The 26833-nt window shown below is 41.3% G+C and overlaps 2 protein-coding genes and 1 long non-coding RNA gene across 5 annotated transcripts in view; 1 reads left to right on the top strand and 2 right to left on the bottom strand.

The window, feature by feature from the left end:
* Positions 1–1899: 1899 nt before the first annotated feature.
* LOC131226161 (probable galacturonosyltransferase-like 4) lies at positions 1900–3001 on the top strand. Its single transcript, XM_058221883.1, has one exon. It carries the CDS (start codon positions 1911–1913, stop codon positions 2958–2960), a length of 1050 nt encoding a protein of 349 aa, XP_058077866.1. The 5' UTR covers positions 1900–1910; the 3' UTR covers positions 2961–3001.
* Positions 3002–3874: 873 nt separating this feature from the next.
* LOC131226159 (glutathione synthetase, chloroplastic) overlaps positions 3875–26833 on the bottom strand; it is a 43373-nt gene continuing 20414 nt past the window's right edge. For 2 of the 3 annotated variants that reach the window (XM_058221881.1, XM_058221882.1), the window contains 9 exons: positions 10422–10544; positions 10259–10339; positions 9054–9134; positions 8836–8905; positions 8148–8269; positions 6746–6888; positions 6467–6659; positions 5812–5959; positions 4701–4899 (listed from right to left, as the gene is read on the bottom strand). In XM_058221881.1, coding sequence (XP_058077864.1) covers positions 5836–5959; positions 6467–6659; positions 6746–6888; positions 8148–8269; positions 8836–8905; positions 9054–9134; positions 10259–10339; positions 10422–10544 — 937 coding nt within the window. In that variant the 3' untranslated portion in view covers positions 4701–4899; positions 5812–5835. Of the gene's footprint in view, positions 4255–4700; positions 4900–5811; positions 5960–6466; positions 6660–6745; positions 6889–8147; positions 8270–8835; positions 8906–9053; positions 9135–10258; positions 10340–10421; positions 10545–26833 lie in introns of those variants that run through there. The other variant, XR_009161662.1, reaches the window with a different exon arrangement.
* On the bottom strand, positions 17013–25081 carry LOC131226162 (uncharacterized). Its single transcript, XR_009161663.1, has 2 exons — positions 22246–25081; positions 17013–19890 (listed from the first exon to the last, which is right to left on the bottom strand). It is a non-coding gene; the product is annotated as an uncharacterized LOC131226162 (long non-coding RNA).

The following is a 26833-nucleotide window of genomic DNA, read 5'->3' as shown; positions in this document are numbered from 1 at the left end:
CTACTCAACCTATCAGTAGCTAATCCACGTCCAGCCGAAACATGAGAGCATTTATTTCCCTTTAATATCTCAAAGAATAAATGCAAATCCCCATATTGTCCTGTGGACCTCTAAAAGCCCATAAGATCATGGCATGGGTCCATGATCTGGACCATTCATTTGGTGGGTCCACATTGGATCAGCCAACTGATCCAGTAATCTTAACCACACGAACAATAATGTACAAATGGACGTTAGGAAAGAGAAGTGGCAATGGCAGTAATCGAATCCATCAAGAACTACCAAATGGTAATCAGATCCTATCCATACAATTACAGAGAGTGTCCATCCATGGTGGGACCCGATCATGAATGGTCCAGATAACTGAGATTTGGGCCCACTTCAGCAGTCAAATTTCCGAGGAGTTGATGAGCAATTGGCCGTTCGTTACGGACACTTGTAGTTGGCAGCTCGTGCAACGAAAAGAACTGTGGCGCTAATGTGATGTCTTATGAGAAATCGACTCCATCCATCAGTTGGGACACATCATTTCTAGATGTGAACCCAAAAATCACGCAGATTCAAACTTAAGTAGTTCACATCATAAGAAGCAGTGGGATTGCGAACATCAAACATTGAAACCTTGTTGTGGCCCACCGAAATACTGAATCAGGATGATATTTTTTTTTTTTACCTTCATCCAGATGGTACTCAACTCATGAATGGATTGGATGTCATATAAACGTGACTGTGGCCTCAAGAAGGTAGCAATGATTTCCATCCCCATCCCCACTAGAAACAGTGGTATGGCCCACCTGAGCATTCGATCTGTCTGATTTTTGGAATTAAATGCTAAAATGATCTGTCTCAACTGATTAACGGAGTGGATGTTACAAAAGAATAACGGTGGTCTCCACGGAGGTTTTTGCTGCACCGGCCTAAAAAAGTGCTGTAGGAAACTCGCGTTGGTTGGTTACCGTTGGAAGAGGCAACTTTTGCCCCCCGTCACCTGATGATCCAGACCGTTCATCTGGAAGCTTCTAGAGTATGGTCAACATGGAAAGAAAGTCACTGACTGGATATCATCACCGTTCGTGGAAAGATGATCTAGAAACTGCTTTTCTGGACCGTCGTTTTCAAGTTGTTTTATGTGAATGGAGCAGTCACTGGTGAGTGGAATTTATCCGTATGGGCCATCTTCCATGCAGGTTTCTAGATGAACCGTCTGGATCATCACATGGTTGGGCAGACGGGGCGAGCAAATCAAGAAAGAGTCTTGCTAGTAAACTTCCCGTTGGAATCCCAAGCTTTTCAGGCGCTAACCGTTTTTCAAAAATCCAGGCACTCCAAACGACCTTCCCATTCATGTAGGAAATTCCCCGCGACTCGGAATTGACGAAAATGTAGAAATTGAAATAAAATAAAAATAAAAATCTCACCCAAATGGCCTAGACTCTGCGCTTGCCACACGGTTATCATACTTCAATCCAGACCATTGGAATCATCGGCCCCACCTTGGACAGACCGTAGTCCAAAATTCACACTGATTAGATGATCCTAATAATCCAATTATCACCCCATGAAATGGACTATTCAAAAGAAAATAATCAATGGTTCTAATTCAACGAGCATCATAACCCATCGTAGAAATTTCAAATGAGGAAAAATAAAAATAATATATATATATATATATATATATAAAGGAAATTGAAAAAATGGAGGAAAATAGTGATTTTCCACATGGCATTTGCCACACACAAACACCTCCGACCTTTCTTCCCTTCCTCACAAACCCACCCACCTGTATCCCCTTTTATCAACCATTTCCAACCTCTCCAAAACCTTCTCTAAATCAGCCTCTAATGGCTGATTTTCCTTCCCTTGTCTGAGCTCTCAAATCTTCTACCAGCCCAACTTAGGAAAAAGGCAGGATGGCCACTTGGAGCCCCTCCCCCCTTCAACTCCTTGGCCTCCTGTCCTTCCTCCTATTCCTCCAATGGGCCGCCGCTGCACCCACCGTCCATTTCAACCTCATCAAGAAGCCATCACCCAATGTGCCCACCTTCCGGGAGGCCCCGGCATACCGTAATGCCGATGAGTGTGGCCCACCAACCTCCAACCTCATCCACATCTCCATGACCCTCGATGCCAACTACCTCAGGGGGACCATGGCCGCCGTCCTGTCGATCCTCCAGCACACATCGTGCCCCGAGAATGTCGCATTCCACTTCCTCTCCGCACGGTTCGAGCCGGTCCTCTTGTCCAGCATCATTTCCACCTTCCCGTACCTCAACTTCAAGGTGTACCGCTTCGACTCGAGCCGCGTCAAGGGGAAGATATCCAAGTCAATTCGCCTCGCGCTGGACCAGCCGTTGAACTATGCACGCATCTACCTTGCGGACCTCATCCCTGCCGATGTGGGCCGCATCATCTACCTGGATTCAGACATCGTCGTGGTGGACGACATCAGGAAGCTATGGGAGGTAGACCTTGATGGGAAGGTTGTGGGTGCACCAGAGTATTGCCATGCAAACTTTACAAAGTACTTCACTGATGCATTCTGGCTTGATCCGGTTTTGGCAGGAACATTTGAAGGTAGGAAGCCATGTTATTTCAATACAGGGGTCATGATCATGGATGTTGATAAATGGAGAGAAGGAGGTTATACAAAGAAGGTTGAAGATTGGATGGGGGTGCAAAAGCATAAGAGGATATATCAGTTGGGGTCTTTGCCTCCTTTCTTGCTTGTGTTGGCTGGGAATATAAAAGCTGTAGATCATAGATGGAACCAACATGGCTTGGGTGGGGATAACATTGAAGGCAGGTGTAGGAGACTTCACCCAGGCACAATCAGTCTCCTACATTGGAGTGGAAAAGGGAAGCCATGGTTGAGGTTGGACTCTAGGAAACCATGCAATGTGGACCACCTATGGGCCCCATATGATCTCTACCGTCCTTTGTCGCCCCGCTTGGAAGGATGAGAAGAGAGAGAAAAGAGAGGAGTTTCCAAGAAAGGGGAAAGGGGGGGATTGATTTAAGAGGAGCAAGATTGAAATTGGGCGTTTGAGGCAATTCCATTGAATTGAAATTGCTTGAGAGACAGAGAGAGCCTTTCATGGGTTTGTTTCTCAGGTTATAAGAGCTACGAGGGAAGGAAAAGAGGACAATGGGTTTTGCTAGGCTCATGAAATTGTCACTGAACATGAATGGAGGCATATGTGTTTTTCTTTTCAATAGGTTTTTGGTGTTGGTCAGTTTGGTTTGGAAGCCACGATGAAAGGCCAAAAAAAGGGGAAAAAAGAAAAAAATATTTGCCAGCCATTCGAGCCTGCTGATTGCATCCATGTGTATAATAATCATAATAGTAGATTAAGTGCAGATAAAATTAATTTGATAGCAGGCCAATTTGATATTGTGATTGACCGATCCGATTATTATGTTCCCATGATTTTACTTTCAGATATTTGTGGGATTCATTGCTTTTTATTATTTTTAAATTTTTTTTTAATTTTTTTTTTTAAAAAAAAATGTGACTGAGCATTTTGTCATGTTTGTTTGCTATGTTATAGAAATTGGGATTTTTACTGCAGAACTTAGGAATTTGGATTTTACGATGCCTCAAGGAACCTAAATTCCCAAGTGGCGCTCTTCAAGGGGAGAAACTACATCAAGAATTGTGGGGCCCACGTCGTATGTCTAACATCCAACCCATCCAACAGACATAATGTACCATGATTACAATACAGACCAAAAATCAGATATACACACTAATGGCAGCTAGTAAATATCTTCGAGATTGGAAGAACCTAAAATTTAAATCAATGGCCCACAAAACAATGATTAAGGAGACAATCCATATTCAATGAAAAGGAATTAAATGATCAAAGGGTAGAAATGTTCCAATCGGGGAGTTTTTCCTTTATTTTTTTCTTGGGGTCCCCATCCACTGAAGCCCATCATATAAATGGTATGGATCAAAGAACCATGATCCCAAGTTCAAGGGCATGTGTCCTAAATTAAACCCTAGGACTCGTAGCAAACCTCTACTTGTGAACATGTATGCATTGCTGTTTTATCATCTTGGCTCTGGATACATATAAGATGAGAAGTTCCATAAATCCATTCTAGGAAAAATGCCTTTGACAAAAGAAGAATGAATGTGAAATGAAATTAGATGAAAGTACCCAAAGATCTTTATCAATGCTCTCACCTTCAATTTTCAATCCAGCTCATGGATTCTGCTACTGGCGTAAGATTGCTGAATCAGTTATTATTCTGTTGAGAAATGAAGATCTAGTGAGAAATAAATCAAGGGTTTTCAATGCGACACATACCACTGTGGCATTCTATGGCCACCCATCAGGTAGGCCACATTTGTATGAGAAAATGGATGGTTCAAAGAAAGAAACCATTCAAATTCAATTTGGGTCCCAGCTTGTGAAGAGATTTACCCGGGTGGGTGCGTTTGGGGAGAGACCCAACTAATAAGTGGCCCAGAAACCATACATGCAGGTGGCAGAGAAAACCCTCAATCATCTTTGAGCACACCATTCTTTTTTGAGCTACTAGATCCTTTTGCTTGATTTTCAGGTTACCACGCAAATGACCAGATGAATGGACAGATCTGGCACAGATATCCACGTCAGTATCACTAGAGAATCCTACTCTTGTGAGTAGCCTCAGCAGAACTTTCACAAAATGGGGTTTTTCCAACCCCTAAATGACCAAAAAATGCTCTTATTTTATTCCAAATATCCATCTTATTATATTTGAAAACAGTGGGGATTATCCGGTATTTTACCGCCAAATAAAAGCTGTCCGTTGAAACCTGCAGCACCCGATGTAGTAGCATCACAAGAATAAAGCTTGCTTTGTAGAAGACTGGTCCACATTCCACTGGTGTGAATCTCATTTCAACCCCTAGCCAAAAAATAAAAATAAAAAAGTCTGTATCATTTTCTGTATTATCGATAGAGGTTTGGTGTTCCACATGCACGTGGAGCCTGTGCAATCACACATGCAGTATGGTGCTTACAAGATGCAAGCTTTCCATCAGATGGGCCAAACTATTTAGATCTTCTAGCCTAAAAACCAGGCTGTTTTGCTTAGATGGGCTACACTGTATAAAGCAAATGGAAAGCTAAAGGACAGTCTTCTAGCCATCCATTTCTGTACACTGGAGTAAAAGAGCCTGATTTGTTCGTTAGACAAGCTGATGAGTGTGACGCAACTAATGGACAGCTCAGATTTCGTATAGGTGTGCCATATTGGCGCATGTGCTCGTGTGTAGGCGGGCAGGATCCACATGCATGTGGGCTTAACCAATGTCTTATCAACAGAATCTTCCACAAGCATAATCTCATCAAAATTTCATAACAAATACATTCAGGTCATTTCAGCTTCTGAAGCGAATAGCACTACCAAAGAAAGCAGGGGGTTTGTTAACCCACTTGTCTAGCCGATCTACATAGAAGCATGTGTGCCAATATGAATGGGGAGAGATCAGATCCGTCCATCAAGTGGACCCACTTTCGATTCCCTAGCCCAAAAGTCAGCCCAGTTTACTCATCAAGCCAGAGTACAAAACAAAAGAACAGCTATGGGGGGAAAAAGGTTTCTACACTGCACATTACTGATGAATTGACCTGCCTAAGTTTTGGGCTACAATTCCTACAGTGTCACCCCACCTGATGTGGATAGCTCAGGTCTTGCACACATGCCATATTTTCTCCTGTTGGCATGTAGATGGGCATGGGTATACATGCATATGGGCTTCACAAACCTCTAGAAACCAGTTAGCAATGAACTCCAAATTTCATAAACCAACTGTACCTTAACTTCACCAACTCAATTTGATCAAGTCAGATAAATACTATCCAATACTGCGAATCCGGCAGCAACCCCACCTTCATTCGATGAAGAAACCTTAGTCCGCATCAGGTAACCGCATTGATCATTCATAACCACCTTCCCTTTGTTCCTACAGGCACCAACCCATCACATCAAATTGCAGCAATGTACTATCAAATGGTATTTATTCAACAAGTGAGAGCTTGAAAAGTGGAATTTAATGAGATTTATAGAAATGCAATTGCCGCTGGGAAGAATAAGATTCTGAATACCACAGCACACTTGTTGCATTGGCACACTTGTTGCATTGGGGCACATGTGCAAGATTCAGACAACCCGTTCATCAGGCATGTGCAATGGTCTGAAAAGTGGGTCAAAGCAGTCGTCATGTGGGACACGTGTGCCAAAAAAGAAGGTTAAAAGGGATTTGACTAAAAATCCACATTTGACTAATATGTATGTGACACCTGATGACCCAAGCAACCTGACTTTTGGACCACGCAAAGTAGGCAGTGAGGTCGACCTGATGAACAGTGTCAATCTCGCACATGCACACAACACTAGCACATGAGGGCAGAATAGGATTTCAAAATCCTACACTTTCAAGTAACCATGCTAGGGTTCCAAGTATTAAAACCTTAGATAAGCACCATATATCCCAAGTTCTGATATCGCTTGGTCTTGATGACAAATGCCATCTCGGACCAGATACGCATGAGAAGCTGTGGGGAATATCCTTTGCATCAGAATGTAAGCAGCAAGTCCGTCGCTCCCTTCCTTCTGCAACCGGACTAAGGTTTCCCTTACACTGTCTCCATATATGTTATTCCCTGAAGATGGATGACGGGCCACTTTTAGAGATTTGTGAAACAAAAAGGAGGGATAAGGAGTGGAAGAGTTTGAGAGACATCTGAACCTCCTCCTTCTCTTTGGGGTTTGAGAACAAATAGTTCAGGTCTTTCCATAGCATCCTGCACAATATTCGAATTGTCCACCAAACTCCATAGACCCGCAAAACATTTCCGCAGTTTTTCAATGTCATCCTTATTTTCAAGGAACCTGGTCACATGTCAAGCACAGAATTCAGTGGTGAACACGAAAACAAACACACACACAAGCACAGAATTCAGTGGTGAACATGAAAACAAACACACACACACGCTAGCTAGCTACAGGAAGCACATAAAAGATATGGTATGGTCACTAAGAAAATGACCAAGGTGGCGCATAAAGATATGGTAGAGTCACTAAGAAAGGGACCAACATGATATGGATAACTGAAATAAATACATTTATAAAATAAAAAATAAAAAAACCAAGAATAAAATGAAAGCAGATGCCTAAGAGAAAGAACATGCTACGATAACTGTTTAAAGGATGAAATTGAATTTGTTCAAAATGATCCAGGGAGTAATATTAGCCTTTCATTGTCATTTTTAAGAGGAATCATATCATCCCCAGGCCCTCAGTTTGTACAAGTGGGATGCGCAATACATGATCCAGACCACTGATCTGATGGCACCACTGTGGAAGGATCATGCACCAAAATATCCCCATTGATCAGCTGTCTACACAAACAGTTGAGAGAAAATGTGCAGCATTCTATATTCAACTGAGAAAGAGAAAAAAAAAAGGATTATTGGGATCTTCCAAACTGGGAGATAGTTTCTCACACATGGTCTGTCAATGGTGGGGTCCATCAGACAGTGGTCTAGATTATTGAACCATCCGCCCCACTCACACCAAGGGCCTGAGGACAGTGTACATATCCACAGTCAGGGACAATATAATTCCTCCTCTTATTTCTAAGTTGCCTTTGGAATTGAATTATGGAATAAAGACTACCAAGCTGACAGTGTCATACTGACACAATCATAGATGGGACCGTTGTGGTGCTTAGTTCTCATCACAGGGTCGCATCACAAATGGCTAGTGCGAGACTTCTCGATTCAACAAATAATGACTAGTTTACTAGAAATCCAAAACTCAACTGATTCATCTTCTATATGGATCCAGTATACAAGTTCAGAACCATCTCTCTCCAATGTAGGGCGGTCAATGGACTGAGACGTGGCCAAGCAAAATCAAAATCTTGTATAGGTTCAGCCCAACAGGACCAACCCAACTAGTTCAACATCTGGTCGCAAGTCAACCCAAAGCCAAGCCAGTTGTGAGTTGTAACAGCCTTATCTCTATGATTTCAACCTTCCCAGTTTGAAGAAAAGGCTTCTAAGATACTTGCATATAACTACAAATTTCAAGAAATGAACTGAACAAAAGGATATATGGAATAATCCTGAAAAAAGCAAACTTGTTACCTTTCAAGTACATTGGGCTTTGCCAGCTCTTGCTGGATCTTCTTCGTGCCCACCAAATGGTAGGAAATAGACGGACATTTTATAGCAGAGGACTGCTCGATTAGTAGCCTTGCTGTCCATTCCTAGTTAATAAAAGCATATGAGCGTGATGAAAACCAAAATGATGAATAATGATAATGAGAAATGCTATGATGATGTGTGTATGTCATATTAAGTCCCATCCACAATGTATAGACCGAAAACATGTATGGTGATCAAGACTGTTGGCCTGGTGGACCACCATGTCGTTGGCCTTCAGGAAAAATATCATAATGATTGGACATGTCTCACTACTCAATTGTTCTGATTTCTCCTGTTGATTATGACGGCTGCTCAGCTTTGAGTTACTGTCAAGGACTGATCCTCCAAATGCTACAGCTTTCCTTGTTTCTTCTAATATGGCCCATCCACAAGGTGGTGCACCAAATTAACATACCTGATCATTGCACACAAGTGCAACATGTACAATAATTAGTTTTTAGAGTCTACTTCATGGAACTCCATAATGCATGTGCACCATAGTAGCATTCCTCTAATGATATCATGCTGAACTAAAACAAGACTGTCACTATATTTTATCAGGCCTCAAAGACAGCGATAGATGTGTAGAGGAAAAAAAAAAAAGGACTAGAGAAGGGGAATCACACACAGATTCTGAGGGATAATCAGTTGGGGAATACCCAGCTCTGAAATAGACGACTGAAACCACATGTTTGCCTCTGCATGGATACAACTTTCAATTGTCAAAATTAGGAATATCAGAAAGCATAGACATGAATATTGAGTAGAAACCAATCATTGAACTAGACACTGATGAAAATATAGGCCAACTCAATTCTTAAAAAGCAAAATTAAGAAGTTCCTTACACTTGGAGTGCTCCATCGGGGAGAACCTTCCCCTCTATGTCTATTTCCGCCAAAGTTCTCCGAATGCTTTTCACACCATGCGTATTATAAAGTTAAGGAGATTATCTTTGGGAATTTTTTGTACACAGTGGTGGAAACAACAAAGTAACACTGATTATTAAACAACACACCTAAACATTCTTGCTCTGACTAATGCATGACATGAAGGATTAATAGGGACAACCATCAAAAGAACACCCAAGAGACAAAAAGAACATAAATTTGATTAAGGATGCCAACAAGATGGTAAATACTGCAGTATGCTGAAATAAAAGAATTCAGAATGCTTTAAAGCAGCAGAGGACCAAAGCCGGCACAACAATAGTGCAGCATTTTACAGTGCTTTCGGTGCTATATCGGGATATTTTGAAGATAAATAATACTTGGAAAGCGAGATAAATAAATTTGGACTAAGACCACAAGAAATTTACTGACACATGAAAGCAGGCTTGATGGCTGTGTAAAAATGAACGGTCTGTGATAAGCTTTTAGAATTGTCAATGAAACAGGTTATCTCTTTTATTTTCAAAGCTGAAGGGGAGGCATTGTTGAAAGATTTTTGTCTCCCAAAACTAGCAGCCAAAATACTGTAGTGCATGCATCTGGCTTCATTTTAATTGACGACAAAATAAAAACATACGAGAAGCAAAGCGGCACTTCCGGGAAGTCCTGCAATTTGGTAAATGACCTCAGTGGCATTTTGATGGTTCGATGAAAACAAACAGACATGCATGCTGATGCGCCAAATCCATACAGATGTGGCCCATGGTTCAGTGATCCGGACACTAAACTGATGGGACAAGCTAAGGATGGTGGATTCTCCTGAAAAATCCTCTAGATGAGGGGATCCAGGCCATCCAATCTTTGGCCTTTCTTCAAGACCACTGCTGTTTTGTTTTCTGAACCAGTATTAGCAGGCCACATTTTGAAGGCTAGAATCTTTCTCAAAGATTTTGGGAGAATATTGAATCCTAACCCGTATGGATCCATCAGATTAAAGATCCTGGTCACCAAGCCATGGCCCAACCTATCTGTGCTGAGCATCAGGACACCGTACAAGTCCTAGTGCATCACGGTCAACAATTCTTCTTAATAGATCTGCAAGGAAAAGACTCATACCAGAGTTTCTCTTTTAGAAACGTATCAGGCGTCAAATACAAGGATATCTCTCCTTCAATTCCGCACAAAGCCAGTGTTGGTCATACATGTTTCGCTCCTCAGGTTGAACAACAACCATAACTACAGCACTGCACAAACAACTAAGTTAGCGTGAATCACAGAGGCAGATATAACATGAGAAGAAACAAGTCATTCTTTGTACTCTCCAACCTGCCGTTATTGTACTCATTCCAAGCTTTAGCCAATGCCTCTGCATATCGACTAACAGCAGTGTTTCCAGGAACCCTTTTTGAATCTAAACCAATGTTCTTTCCGTAGTGATTAAGTAGATTCCTGCAAATTCATCAGCCACAGTGCCATTACTTATTTATATTGCTTGCATCTGTAGACCACCGCAGTTTTAAATGCTGTGAAAAGGGACAAATGTGGCATTAATGTACAGGGTTCCAAAAATATCCACATGCCAAAACCTAACAAGTACCCAAAGACAATCCTCATGGGAGTGATTACCATGAAGAAACATGCCAACATATACCAGAAATATTTTTCTGGTATTTTTTAAAAATGGAATATCAGCAAAATATCATCAGCATATCCCAGCAAGTTGGAGTAGGCTTTTAACTGGTAGATTGGGAAAAGATTTACAATCGGCTGCCCACCAAACATCAACTTTCCTCTTTTACCTGGGCTCTTTCATCATGAAAAATCAGGATAATATGGCCATAGAGACCCCACCTATCACAAGGGTCCAAGCCATTTGAACAGACCAGATCCGGAGGGCCCCGCTTCTCTGCTCTCCTCTCAAGAAGCAAAACCTTAGGAATAGCCCAACTCCCAAATACTTCCACAAGAAAAGGGTGTGGACATGGAAATCCAATCCCCGGGTCCACGCATGTCTGCCGACACATGTCAACTCGCACATACCAACCCACGTGTGTCACAATGGATTGTGCTAAAAGTGTAGGCATCCATTTCTCACGATATGCATGACGTCATTATGGCATTTCCCTTCCCAAAATAGCTCCCATTTGCATTTAGATTTCCTTTTAATTCATATTTTAATCCCACGCTGAATATTGTAATATTTTGATGGCTCATGTTCTTGCCTTCTCCCTCCATTCCAAAGGGCCTCAAGTTGAAAACCCCCTTCCCCCTATAACTTCTCTACACCTTTAGTTGTCTCCCTTACGTTCTCCAAACCCTCAAGCCTCCACACCTTAGCCTCCATAGTTCAGCATCTACACCATTAACCTCTACACCTTGGCTACTACACCATTAGTCATCCATAAGAGACACCCTCACATCCTAGGCGAACCCTCCTGGAAAAAAACAAAAGCCCCCACTTAAGGAGTAGAGTGAGGATTTAAGAGCGTCAGGGTCTCCTCTTGGGGCCTGCTTGGTTTACCATTTATGACACTAAATGGTGGTAAACATGCAATGATTACCTTTCATTTGCATTTGGATTGGGGAGAAAATATAGAGGTAATTATACCTCGAGAAGTGTAACGTCTCGGAAAAAAATCCGTACAAAGACCCGAGTTCCACCTCAGGCAGAAATCGCTCAGCACCAAATCCTTTAGAAATTAGACAAAAATTAATCAAGTGTTAAACTATATTATCTGTGAAATTAGCTTGAACCACTCTAAATACGAACTGCAAGACCCAAAACGTGTAGAATCGTTGACACTACATTACCCTGAAACTTAGAATCAATCTCAAAACTCGGTTGCTCTCCGGAGCACACCGAAACTCGGTATCGGACCTGTACCGCACGTCGAAAGTCCAATTACCGCGAGACTATACGAATATGACCGCCTTACTGGGCTTAACAACCATCTCGGAAATCAAGTCCAGATAGTATCGAGAAACGCACAACTTTAGCTCGGAGCGAAGTGTGTGAGAAACGCGAATATCTTTAGAAAATGTATTCAGATTTAATTAAATTGGGTCGTTCGCTTGTTGGCCAATTCTAAGGTTTCAGACCATCAGAATCTGACCCAAATACACCCTCGGATCAAGGAAAATTTCATACGCAAGTCAATGTACTTGTGGCCCTGATCGAGTGGCGGTGACCGTTGAACTGAAAGTGGTCCTCTGCGGTCGTTCCGTAAATCCGATCAGACCGAAAACTTAACCTGACCTAGATCCAATGTCAGGGAAACGGCCACTCTTTGGCTATAACCTAAGTATACCATGGCCTTGGGGCCATTCCCTTCAATTCTGGGCCTATATAAGGGCCTTTACCCACCCCTCTCTCATTCCATACGAATTCTAAACCCTAAGAGAGAAAAGAGAGAGAAAGTGAAGGAGAAAGTGGAGAAGTGAGAGAGCGAGTGTGAGATAGTTCCTGGGATTCGATCCCACTACTCCACGTATGTAACTACCACTTCCGTGTCGCTATACCGGAGATTCTGATTCCGTTCTTGGGTAAGAAACCTTAACCCTAACCTGTTTTAGGAATCCAAATCCGTAGTTCAGTGAAATAGCTAACCCATTTTATTGATTAGGTATTCAAAGTCTAGTTTACAAGGCGAGAGTGTTCAAACTGAATCCGTTACGAGTTTACCGACGAAAGGTGCGGACTATAAACGTTTAGGTTATGGTTTTCAAGGCTGTCAATGTCGGTTAATGATTTATAACTGACTTGGTTGCCATTTCTCATGCTAGATACGATGTTTCCCTCGCTTTACAGATATATATGAACTATGTTGAATATAGTGTAATTCATGTGTTTGTAAAAATGTTTGAATGGGTATGGAATTTGGATTCGTGCTTGCCATAATTATCCGTCGTGGATATATGATTGTTGTATATGTGACAACTCCTTGGTGAAAGGATTTGCCCTAATACATGTTATGACCAATATACACCATGTATGTTGAAGTGTGTAGTCTAAGTATTTGTAAAAATGTTTGGTTGGGTATGGAATTTGGATTCGTGTTTACCATGATTATCCGTTATGGATATATGATTGTTGTATATGTGACAATTCCTTGGTGAAAGGATTTGCCCTAATACATGTTATGACAAACATACACCATGTATGTTGAAGTGTGTTTGTAAAAATGTTTGAATGAGTATGGAATTATGATTTGTGCTTATTATGATTATTGATCGCTAATACATGATCGTTGTATACGTGGCTACTCCTTGTGAAAGGACTAGCTATAGTATGTGTTTTTAACGAATTTATTACCTGTATGCAATATGTGTGGTCTAAGTGTTTGATAAAATGCCTGAATGAGAAAATGCTTGATGTAATGTACTTACTGAGGGTGTTGAGATAGGATTCTCAATTCCCTTATATATAGTTACAGTTTCCTTTATGCCACCTATCTTACTACTATGTGATTTACAGATGAATGCCTATGTATGATGACATGTGTGGTATGTGTTTGTTGAAATGCTCGAATGGGATTTATGTTTAGATTTGGTTGTCACATGCTGTCTTGGAATATCACATGTGGATGCTATTGGTTGGAGTGTGATTGGGGCTACGATGTAGTCCAGGCAATCGGTAATGGTTTACGATCGGTGGCCGTACTGCTTAGCCACAACGGATACGCCTGATGAATCCGAGTCGTATGCTGTTTGTCGACAGTGGTTAGGCCACGCGGAATGCTTACGCACTCCATGTCGATCAAGTCAACGTACGCTCGTACCAGTCGAGCTTGTCAAGTAACCCGATTGGCCCAATGTATGTTCACCATGTATGGACGCTATTACTTGAATCTAAGGTACCAAACTTACCAGTGAAAGGTCCGTTTAACCTTGGTACCTCGATCCGCTAAGACTCATAAGCCGGGCATGGTGGTATGGGACACCGTGGTCGAGCTGTCGGCGTACGCTGGGACGACAAGCCTCCCCGTAGTGTCCCATGAGCAACACAAACTCGTGAGCCAACTACGGTGGTATGGGACACTGTATTCGAGCTGTCGGCCTACGATCAGGTGACGAGCCCGTAGTGACCTCGAGTATACTCTAAGACTACGTTAAGGTGACGAGCTTTTTCATAGTGACCTCGAGTATAAACCAGGCCTGCGCTGAGGTGACGAGCCGCTCCATAGCTACCTGGAACTGTTCTTCGTATATGATTAACTAGGATTGACGACCTTAAATGGATCAATGTTTGGGTAAATGATATGAAGGGAGGTACCTTAACTTCCCAATCCTGCTGTATGAATATGCCTAATTAAGAACTTGACTAATCATGATCATGCACAGCACTGCATGTGCTTTGGCGAGGAAGCGCAAATTTCGGGAAGATGCCATGAGCGAACGTGAGATGAAGTCACTGAGGAAGTGTAGGCGAGGGCATGCATCATTACCACATACCATTCTTGCATTAACAAAAGTAATCTAGGACATGATTGCTTTACTGCTTTATCATTACTGCTTGACTGAATTGATAACATATTAACATTTGCCTTATAGTTCCACTGAGTTGATAACTCACTCCCACTCTGGTACGGTGTTTTAAAACACCAACCAGACTCTGTCTTAGTTGCAGATGATGGCGCAGCTCATGAAGCGGAGCCTTATTTTTATGACGACGAGGAGTTCTCGTATATGCAGTATTCTGGCGGATTCATGTAGGTCGCATTCTGATCGTCGGGGCTATAGGGATTTCATGATGTAGACGGACCTACACATTTTGATATTTTGTATTTTGAAACGATACATTTAATTGTTTAACCTGGAACATAATTATACTCTAGAGACGCACCACCACTAATATGTTTTATACATACCTATCATGGTCTTCCGGTTGCGTAATTTAACTGTCTCTGGGGTATGATATGCTGATTTGGTATAACCCCACTCATGTTTAGTGCACTAACACGGACAACATTTAATCATCATTATCCATGTTGCATAGGTGATGTGTTGGAACTCGGGAGTTGAACTTCTGCTCGACCCCCGATTTTCAGGGCGTTACAATAAGAGAGATTGCATTGGATGTTAGTGCCTAGTAAAATCTGTGGATCCCATCATGATATGTGTCTAATCCACACCGTCAATCCATTTTAACAGATCATTTTTGGGCTCAATGATTGTAAGCTCAAGTGGACCACACCATAGGAAACAGAGGGGAAAATGATGTCCACTGTTAACAGTAGAAATTCATATAGGGCCCACTGTGATGTGTATTTGTCATCCAACCTGTTCATATGGCAAGAAAGACATGGATGAACTAAAAAACATAAATATCATCTTGATCCAAACTTTTTTGGCCCCCAAAAAGTTTTCAATGATAGGCATTCGATTTCCACTGTACCCTATGGTGTGGCCCACATGCACCTTGGATTTGCCTCATTTTTTGGTCCATGCCCTAAAATGAGCTGATAAAACAGATGGACAGTGTCAATGAGACATACATAACAGTGGTCCCCATAAATTTTATGTAACTCATTCTTCTACACCTTGATTTTGGAGAAGCTGTAAGCGTCAAAACAGCTGCTTAACATGAATTTGCCATTGTAAAATAATTATTGCTCATTTACCAGAAATTACTTTGGTAAATGGTAAACCACGCAGGCCCTTAGGTGTTGGCAAAAGGAGCACACTGCAAGGACGTGTCTACCAGCCAAACGGATCAATGAAGACTGTGTTGTTCTCACTTCCTCCCTCAAATCTATAGCTGAAAATCACCCTTAACCACACATTTGTGAGAGAAAGAGGCAGAATAATGAAGAAAGAAAAGAGTAATAAGGTTTAAGAGCTTCAAGAGTCTTCTCTTATGCATTGGCGAAAGGGAGCACACCACAAAGATGTGTCAACTGGCTAAGCAGTTGGGGAAGACTGTTGTTCTTCTTCCCTCCCTTAGATCTCTAATCAAGACCCACTACGGGAACTATTGCATACTACAAGTTCTATATTCTTATTTCATTCTGCAACATTTCCCTTCTACACCCTGGCTTGCTGCATTGTTATTTTGTGAGTGGTTTTGCCTGAAGCACAAAGTTTCAGGCAAAGGCAGTGCCCCACACCTTCTCTCTCCGTAACGAGGCCCTTAGTCAAATCTTCGGAAGCTAGACCTTATGTGGAGTCATTCAAGTCAAACTTGTCAAACTTTGACCTTCGGGTTATGTGGCTCTGCAGACTCTAGCTATTTGTACATTCGAATTTGTTGGCCAGTGGAAACTCGTAACTACCATTTTTGCTAAAATTCTGCCTTTTGTACATTCTAAATTTGTTGGCCAATGGAAGCTCATTTTTACCATTATGCCATAATTTTAATTTATCGCAATACTACCATGGTAGTTTACTGTTTTTAGCAAGCAATGCTCTTTCGTTTTCTCAATTCTTCTTCTTCCTCCGCCTTTCATACATTCGAAATATGTTGACTAGTGGAAACTCATTTTTACCATTTTAATTTATCGTGACACCATTGCAATACTACCACAATAGTTTACTGTTTTTAGCCTTTTGTACCTTCGAAATATGTTGGCTAGTGGAAACTCATTTTTACCATTTTAATTTATCGTGATACAATTGCAATACTACCACAATATTTTACTGTTTTTAGCAGATGATGAACTTTTGGAAGATTTATGACTATTTTTGGTAGAATTTTGTGCTTTGCATATTTTTGGTGAATTTTTCACATAATCTGACTGTATGGCCTGTTGGGGTTGTTGAAAAGCATAAACGATGCTTTATGGTCCCTGGTTATGTTATGCATAGATCTGTTCTTCACTGGTGCTGTGTTATAGTTGAGGCAGAACAGCGTATAGAAAATTCGTGTTTGTGACAATAGGAGTCTATTTCTAGAGTGGAACGAGATTTCTAGAACAGATCTTTTTCTTTTCTTTTCTTTTTTATTTCTTTTTTTCTTTTTTTCTTTTTTTTTGTGGTGATTGGTTGCAATGGACATCTGGTAAGTCTAATGAAGAAGTTTCTCTTACTGCAAGTAGCTCATCAAGTATAATGTCAAATTCAAAGGGTGTCTCTGGATCTGGTGTTTTGGAACACGCTGGGTTTCAAATTACTACTATGAAATTTGATGGAGAAAACTATCTTGAATGGTCCAAGTCAGCCAGAATGTTTGTTCATTGGAGCGAAATGGAAGTTGGGGTATCTTGATGCTAATATTTTGGATACTTCATCTCCGGATCCATCTCACACAAATTGGGAGGCTGAGAATATGATGATCATACCATGGTTGCTTCATTCAATGAAGGCAGAAATCAGGTAAGCGTAAGCATTGGACCTCCCAACAACAACCCCAATTTTTCTTTCCCATAGCATAGGTCCCTGACGGCTATTCAAAAAGCAACAGGGGGCCTTTTGCCTTTTGTTAAGAAGGCAGTCTCATGGACCGGTCGCATTTGGTACTTCTGTAGTCAATTTATTTTAGTAGTGCCTAAATAAGAAAAATAGGGCTATAAGTAGGCTGTTTGATATTGCTATAAGGGCTGCTCACCTTTTAATGGCTTGGCTTCGCTATCCTATGTAGTGGTCGGCCTTCAAATTATTATTCTTACCATACCAGAATGCCTACAGACTAGAAGCTTCGCCAGAAGCAAGCAAGATGAGGAAGCGAAGCTTCGTGGACAAGGCTCATTCCGTGCTTGACTTACAAGCTCGTGTGGTAAGGCCTCACCCCTGTAACTGTTGGGCTTATGCACTCCACTTGTTGTCTACTAAACGAGCGTTAGGACATTTATGTACTGTGAAACTACTAAAGAAATCTAGGAGTATTGCTTCCTCATACTCACAGAAAAGGAAGATAGCTAAGTTGTTTCAGTTGACTAGAGAAATTGCTCACTTTCGACAAGGTGATCGGTCTGTGGGAGATTATTATATGACCCTCCAGGGGGTATGGCTTGAGCTGAGCCATCATCGGCCTATAAGATCATGTTGTGACAAGGAACGTTGGGCAGAGATTGAGGAACAACGTATCTTTGTTGAGATGAAAATGATGAAATGGTTGTCTAGGAAGACTATGCAAGAATAAAGTTGTCCAAAGCAGATCTTCCATAGTGGCTGATCTTCCATAAAGTGGCCTAAGCATAGCCCTAAGAAAAGAAAAAATAATGGAGAGTAGATTGAGATGGTTTGACCATGTGCTACGAAAACTAGAGAGCCCTATTAAGGAGGGGAACCTTTGCCCAAAGGATGATGAGGGCAAGACCCAACAGGACTTTGATCGAGGAGGTGAGGAGGAATATTGACACAAATTGACAATCAAGTAGGTGAGTTCTGATGCACAGTTCCTCGAAAGTCAAGTATCCGAGCACATAAAAGTGCAGGTGAAGGAAAAAACTCTATAAAAAAAATAAAAAATAAAAAATAAAAACCTTCTATTTCACTAGGATGTTGATATCGGCACATTGTCATTTGCCAAGAAGATGGCATCATGATGACCTCATCAACCAAGTTGGCCGACATGCTCCAAATTATGAGGATCAACTCCCCATGTCTCTTTCTGCAATACAGCTCCTGAGGGTTATCTTTTGGTGTTCCTTCAAGGGCTTATGTGAAGTAACAGTAGGCCCTCGACATGTATCATTTCCCCTGAGTTGGAAACTTGACTACAACAAGTGGTTGTAATCCTTATATACCTTATACAAGTCAATGATGATCATTTTCAAGTCTTCATCAGTTATCCATGTGCTTTCTGAATGGGGTTTGCCACTACACTTCCTATGGAACCAATCTTTTGATGTTCCTTCAAGGGCTTATGGGGTATTCGTAGGCCCTCAGCATGTATCATTTCCCTTGAGTTGGAGAGAACTTGACTACAGCGAGTGATTCTTCTCATGTAGCTGATAGAGGAAGATCTTTTACTCTTCCTTGGTTACCCATGTGCTAAATTGGAGGAAAATTGTTATTCCTCTTACGCAACACTTGTTCAACCTCCTCAATTTTCTTCTTGGGAAATTGCCTTCCCCAGTTCGTCACCTCCTCTCATAGCTGCAAAACAGGTCTCCATGGTAGTTGGAAAGATCAGAAAAGTTTAATATCAGCAAAATGTCCAAATCACCACACCATTCTATCCACCAGATCCAATCTTCTTAGACTAGAACTTGCTGTAGGCCCCTATTACCAATCACTCTCTATGCATGTACACCATTATGAGATCGGGGCTTGAAGATTGATTGACGCAGATCCCAGATTGAATGAGTTTGTTTTTCTTCCACAAATGATATCTTATGAGGGGAACACAGCTATGCAAAGCCAATGGGTCATCATGGGAACAAGTCTTACTGTGTTGATTTGGATTGAAGTACTACTAATTGGAATAATGGGATCCAATCCCTATCATTCTAAGATTTTATGGGGAATCAATCCCTATCTTTTTGAGATTTTGTGGGACCCATATTGGAGTTCAAAGACTCTACATGTGTGTGTGTGTGTGTTTGAGAATGAAAAATCACAGAAGAGGCCACAACCTCTGCCACAAAGACAGGGCAACCTTCATCATGATTACGGATGGTGCCACAATGCACTCCTGACAAAGTTAAGACTCACATGCCTAAAAAGGCTTGCACCTTTTGCTTCACTACAACCTAGTGCCTAAATAATATGGCTTCTACCACATGGTAGAACCCGCGAGGCTCCTCACAAAGCGGTGCTCAAAGACTCCCAAAGGAGTATTCTTGGCAGGTCTGAAACCCAACTAAGCTCCAGACAGCCGCAGCTTCTGCCACATGGTAGAAGTGGAGTAGTCTACCTAGAGTTGGGCATCGGACCGAGTCGGAGCGGATTGGGTCCAAGTCGACTCGGTCCGAAATCTATATGGCCTGACCCAAACTCGATCTGATCCGAGACCGAGTCCGGGTCATCTGACTCGAACCGATCCGAACCACCACTGGCTTGATCCGATCTGAGTCCGACTCGGTTAGGAAGACCGAGTCGGATCGAATTCAGCAAGGTTTGGATTCATTTTCGGTGAAAATCATTATCCTCGCTGCTATTTCCGGTATGGTCCATTTGAGCTTTAGATATGATTCATTTTTTTTCAAATGCTCTAAAATGATCATGAAAAATGGATAAACGGTATGGATATAATAAATACATCATTGTGGGGCCCATGTAATCTTGATCTCATTTAAGCCGTTCGTACAACTCGGAGCTCGAGGCACGTCTCCGATCGTCTTTGCACGACACGTTACTGTGTTGACGTGCTATGCATGAAACTACATTGCAAGTGGGCGCGGATTAGATACTGACAAGGTTAGTACCAAATTGCTAACGTCACCAAGCCCTGTGGACCCGACCATGATGCGTGTGTTGTATCCATACTGTCCAACCATTTGTAGAGATGGTTTAATGGAACGAGAAAAAAAATGAGATAGATCTAAAGTTCAAGTGGACCCACCACAGAAAACCGTGGGATCAGTCACACCCACCGTTGAAACATTTATAGGGCCCACCATGATGTATTTTTTAGATCCAACCTATTCATAAGTTAACATAGAGATAGATGAAGTGAAAACAAAAATATAAGCTTGATCGGAAACTTCTGTGGCACCTAAGAAGTTTTGAACGGTGGATGTCACTGTCCCCACTGTTTTCTATGGTGGGGTCCACTTGAACTTTAGATTTATCTCATTATTTTTCTCATGGCATAAAACAATCTCTCCAAATGGATGGACGGTATGGATACAACACATGCATCATGGTGGGGTCCACAAAACTTGGTGACATCACTACTGACTTTGTCAGTATCTAATCCGCACAACACGTACCTACAGGCTAAGGCTACAGGCTACAGTGTCAGTGGAGGTGAGGCAAACCATAGAAAGCAGGAAAGAAACTAATGAGATGCTTGCTATTTATAGCTCAGATTAGACCCATGTTAGTTTTACACCATTAAAAAAACGATGGTGATTATCCAGAGCTTAGCCAAGTGAACATGCTTGTGCAACAAAGCTCACCCCATATGTGCTAGCATGGCATGACAACTCCAAGATCCAGTCCATTCATCAAAAAGGTACTGCTATTTTGATGCCCTGGCCTAAGAATCAGCTTGATCCAATCATCAGGTGGGCCACGGATTGCAAAACAAAGATTTGGCTATGAAAATTAACCCATTGGCCTGTTTCCAATATTGAGCCCTCAAGTTGAGCACTCCAGATTTATTTTTTTGTGAAAACATGTACAAGGTTGGACCTACCTGATGTACGGATTGGATCTTAGTACCATGCTGGCACACATGTGGCATCTAGCACATGCTTGTACACCTAGCAAAACTAGACTATCCAACTGTACACATGGCACCGTTGTGAGGTAATCCAGACCATCCAAATGAAACTGTTGTGGATGGAGCATAATTGAATATTCGAGACGAAGGTAATGTCAACCATCAATTTGATAGATGTTAATTGGATGGTTAGGATAGCTTGATCGGTGTGACTTCATAGATATGATGGGACCCACAATTTGGACGGTGGGGATAGTTGTGCATCAATGCCACATGATATGAGATGAATCACCATCACTTTTTAAATAATGCAAAACTAGCATCAGAGTACTTCAAAACTAGTAGAAGCATGCGAATTGTCTTTCACTGGTGTCCTAACGCTGATGGAATGGGATGGGACTGGGAGGACTCAATACCCGTCTTCGCACGACACGTACCTACAAGCTACAGCGGCTATATTATATAGCCGGTGTGTGGTACACCAGTCAATTCATACTGAGTAAACTCTGTTGGGGCCTACCATGAATGCATGTAGTTTATCTACGCCATCCATTCGTTTTTCTAGATCATTTTAGTGGTTGAACCCAAAATTGATGCATATCCAAAGCTCAAGTGGACCATACCATAGGAAATAGTAGAAGTACTGATAAGAATCACTCCAGATCGAGTCGGATCGGATCCATTCAAATCGGGTTTTCAAATCGGATCGGTCCGAATTGACCACGACCCGATCTCGATCCGAAAAATTGTCGGATCTGAATGGCCCTACTCGATCCGCACCGATCCAGGCCGTCAATTCAGTTCGGTTCAGAACGGATCAGATAGGGTCTGATCAGGTCGGATCCACCGAATCGGGTCAGACATGCCCAGCTCTAAGTCTACCTTAGCAAGAGCGTCATTGCTCCTTAAAAAGGTGTCCCTTGACTACATCCAAGCTACTACCACAACCTACATGGACCCTTTCTAAGGGCTTCCGCCATCTAATTTTTAAAGTCCTAGTAGTAGTTTTTGCCGTGTGTCCTTCAAGAGATTAATTAATCCTATGCGAGATTTTCCTACTCTTGTTTACTCATTCACCAAGGAATCCCTTTCATGACTAGGGTCAATCACCCCATGCCATGTCAACAACCAAAGATTCTCAACCTATTACTGCAAGTAAAATAAAACATTAATCTGCCACCCTTCTTCCATCAATTGATGGGCCCTGGATCTTATTTTTTCTTTTTCTTGCATTCTCAAACCCATGAAAAAACTTGGTGTTTTCATCTCTTTACTTCAGCTAGGTTGCTCTAGGTCTTTGACACCATTTGATTTCCTCCTCATGCACTTTTGTTTCAACATCTAGCTTAGTGCATGTTTGGGTAAGGTGAATCCCAAATGTGGACATAAAAGCCCCCTAGAAAATGGTCAACATGGAAAATAGTGGAAATGTTGAAAGGTCAATAGTCAGTATAACATTATTTGTTTTATAAATTCATTTCCATAGAAATGTTAAAGAATCAAGGATTAAAAAAGAGAGGTGTCTCACATTATCCTAGAAATGCCCATGGATTAGCTTTTTGAAAAGAAATCAGTTTAGGGCGCGTTTGGGAACGTGGAAATTGCTGGAAACCAAATTAGTTTCCACAGAGGTGATGTTTTTTTCATTATTTGCTTTGTAAAATGTAGTTGTAGAAACTGACCGTCACTATTACACTTTTCCTCGGTGTTAAAGTACACATACTTGTGAGTACGTGTGAGGGAACACATGTGAGAGTGAACAGTATCTTCATGCTCTGTAATGCAACATATATTGATGTGTACCTTTTAGAATTTGGTACTTGGTAAAATCTTTGATTGGTAGTATCTTTTAAGATTTGGTAGTACCTTTGATTGGGATTATCAATTGCAACAAATGATCTACAAATAAAAGCTAGTAGAGGGAGAGAGATTCAAAAAAATATTCTCCTCTTCTCTGTTTTCTTCTTCTCCATATCTTCCACAATCTAATTTACTAAGTTTAACTCTCAGAAAATCAATAAATTGATTTCTTCTCAAAAAGCTAATCCATGGGCATTTCCACGATAACGTGAGATGCCGCTAATTATTAACCATTGACCATTTGAACTTTCCATGGAAATCAACTTACAAAACAAATAATGTATATTAATTGTTGACCTTTCAACATTTCTATTGTTTCCCACATTAACTTATTTCCATGGGAGTTTTCATATCAACATTTAAGATCTTCTTAACCGAACACCCCTACTCATTTTCCGAGGAAATGTATAATATTGACGATCAATTTCCGCAGCTACTTTTTACAATACAGCTACCAAAATCACCATATTCATGGAAACTAATTTGATTTCCAATGATTTTCATGTTTCCAAAACTACCTTGTTAAGCTCCACCAGAACTATGCCCTTTGACCATGGTTATAAGGTCATGAAGACCTATTTAAAGTTACCGCAGAACTGAAAACAAAATCGACACAAAAAAGTATTGTCTGATCACCACCTGACAACTATGTTGTGAGAAGCTCCTACCAAACTTAGAATGGCACTCCAAAATAGATTTCACCCAGACAAATCTAAGAAGAGAAATTTCTGGATTCTGAAGCTTGGTTTCCTGTAAGCTACCACCTGAGCCTTCTGATAATCTCATGTCTTTAATTTGCATCCTATTATCTAGATGTCTTAACCATTGCACATTCCAAACCAACATCTTTCTTTGAGCCTGTTGTTATCCCTTCCCTTGATTTCCCCCTCTTGAGTGCCATTTTCTTATTCCCCCTCCATGCTTTTCATAATTAACCAAAGAATCGAGACCCATGAGTACACACATACCTTTATATGTATACTTTGAGGAGAGTGCCTAAAGTTTGATGTTTCTGCATCTCTTTCCTCTACAAATTCGAGCAACACATCAAAGTCCTCTTCATCTTCACATAAAGAAAAACCAACCATTTTCCCAACACTAGTTAAAGCTTGGCGAACCTATTTCACTTTTTTCCAGTTCCTCCAAAATTTCCAACGCTCGCCGAAATTCAAATAAGTGATGTTGCTTAGGATCTTCTTTGTCCATCTCCTTATATGCCTCCCAGGATTGCTTGTTTTTTTGATGGATAATGAGAATGTTTATTAAAAATTGAAAGAAAGGGCCGAAGGCTTCAACAACCTTCAGAACAAAGCTAGAAACAGTACAACATACAAAGACTAGGACTAGTCTTCCATCTTTGCTTAAAACCAAAGCCAAAAGTGACGACACAACTGAGAGAATAAGCATGAAACCCCAATTTCTTAATACAGGGACCACACCTAGATTGACTGTTGTTACAACTTAAACACACCTCTAGTACCCAATAGAAACGCAAACAGATTGGATTGGCAAATCTAAATCTACATACCACGGGCATTACCAAGAGTTCCCGAGTTCGATCGTGAAGAAACAAGCATACAGCTGATGAGTGGCTCGGCAATCCCCTCACCTACGATAATTTGTATGTCATCACTAATAATGACATAATTGCCTTTACCTTATTTGCTACTCATCCTGTTCAATGCCAATTACAGGGGATGGAGAAATTTATGAAAGAGCCCATTGGGGCATCTAATCTGCTATTGTCACCTTTTAAGGTGTCTTCTGGCTGGATGCAACACCTCTCTCACAACGTCAGCAACCTTGGGTAACAGAGTCACTCTGCACTATCACTACACGGCATAACCCTTCGCTAGTTTCCAACTCGCTTGGACAAGATATGGTGAAGTTTACCATAATGGCCAGCCTTATGGCTGTTATGTTAAGGGCCGTAATGACCGCTATGGCCTTGTAACGGTCTTTTTTTTTTTTTCAAGAAAGGAAGTGTATTGGCTCTGTAGCGGCCTGACACAGACATTTTTTTTCATAACAATTATCACTCGTCACATAACTGTTTTTTAATACCATGTTTAAAACCAATGCTTCCTGAATCCCATACCTGAATTTACTTTTTCTTCACTTTACGCATTGGATTTTAAGTAGTTTCAGAGTGTGATTCACGGGCCTAATTAGTATGACTCCCCCCAACTCAGTTCAACTCAGTCTTTATCAGTGTGGTGATTCGTTTCGTTTCAGTCTGTAACCAATACAACTGAAATGATGCCGAGTCATATCAGACACTATTTCAAACCATGCTTGATGCTTCATACAACTATAGATGAGACTTTAGGTGGGGCACTATTACTTCAAAATTTAGAATCAAAAGATAGCCACAGCCCCATCAAAGAATGATGGCTCACGCATCCCAGAAATCACCGAAATCACTAAGGGAAATATCAGGCCTTCTAAATTGACTATCCACCATCCTCAACACGCCTTGTGATTCCACCATTTGTCTCTTCCTCAACCACCAGAGTCTTAGGTGAGCCCTTGTGCAGTTCCACACAAGGATGGAAGGTTACAAGTTCCATCTACCCACTTCATACCCCAGCTCGAACGTCTATTGATTTTATCGCCTAAAATTTGATATCACCTTAGCCATCAGTGAGTTTTGAACCCTAGCTAGTCGCTACATCTTGCAGGGGAGATGCCTAATAAAACTCAGTAGTCATTGTCGATGCAAAGGTTAATACTTTTCAGTCCTTCCCAAGTTGAGTCATTTCGACATTAGACTTGAATGAAATCGACTACCACTCTAACCACAGTCTTTGCATCATACTCCACCTTTGAACCAACACAATTTCATAGAGCATAAAGCATTTTCCCTGCCCAAGCAACAATATGTTGCTTGCCGAGATCCAATTAAGTTGATCGTTTCCTTATTTCTTCGTTTCTAAACACTAGTGGATTTGGTACAGTTGTCCATGGAAACGACTCACTTGGAAAAGCCTCCCTCAAATAGTTGAGCTTCAATGTTGTATTTGTAAAAGATAGGTATTTAAGTAGAGATTCGCAAAAATGGAAGCTTGGAAAGAAGGAAACAATTCTAAGGTTCCGGTTTTTTTTTTTTGGAAAGCACTGGAAATGAAATGGTGTTTCTTAGTAAGAGGGTCGAAGAGAAATCCCAACTTTGCAACTCCATCGTTAAGTTTTACAAAAACTTGCTAACTGGGGAAGGTTGGAGGAGGCCCCGACTAGATATCTAGCCTTTAACCAGCTTTCTATAGTGGAAGCGGAATCTCTTGAGAACCGGGTTATCAAGGAAATTAAATAGCAATGGAGTCTTTGGGGGAGGGATAAAGCCCCGGTCCATATGGCTTCCCCATGGCTTTCTTTCAGGTCTTCTTGAACATGTTGAAGGGCAATTTGATTAGCCGAATTCTTTGAGAGGGGGCGGTTGTTGTCGGAGCTAGCCAGCTAGGGGCTTCATTTATTACTATCATCCCGAAAGTTGAAGGCACGAATAACTTGAAAGACTTAGGCCTATCAATCTAATTGGAGGCCATATAAGATCCTAGCTAAAATTCTAGCCTCTAAGTTTTGGGTGGTTCTAAGGAATGTCATTTATAAA

Source organism: Magnolia sinica, chromosome 14 (assembly GCF_029962835.1).
Source record: "Magnolia sinica isolate HGM2019 chromosome 14, MsV1, whole genome shotgun sequence".
Taxonomy (NCBI): Eukaryota; Viridiplantae; Streptophyta; class Magnoliopsida; order Magnoliales; family Magnoliaceae; genus Magnolia; species Magnolia sinica.
The sequence above is the reverse complement of the archived record's forward strand: the minus strand, read 5'-3'. Positions and strand labels throughout refer to the sequence as shown.

What these genes read in the sequence shown, in the direction of transcription:
- LOC131226161 (XM_058221883.1), top strand. Translation starts at nt 1,911, where the DNA reads ATGGCCACTTGGAGCCCCTCCCCCCTTCAACTCCTTGGCCTCCTGTCC.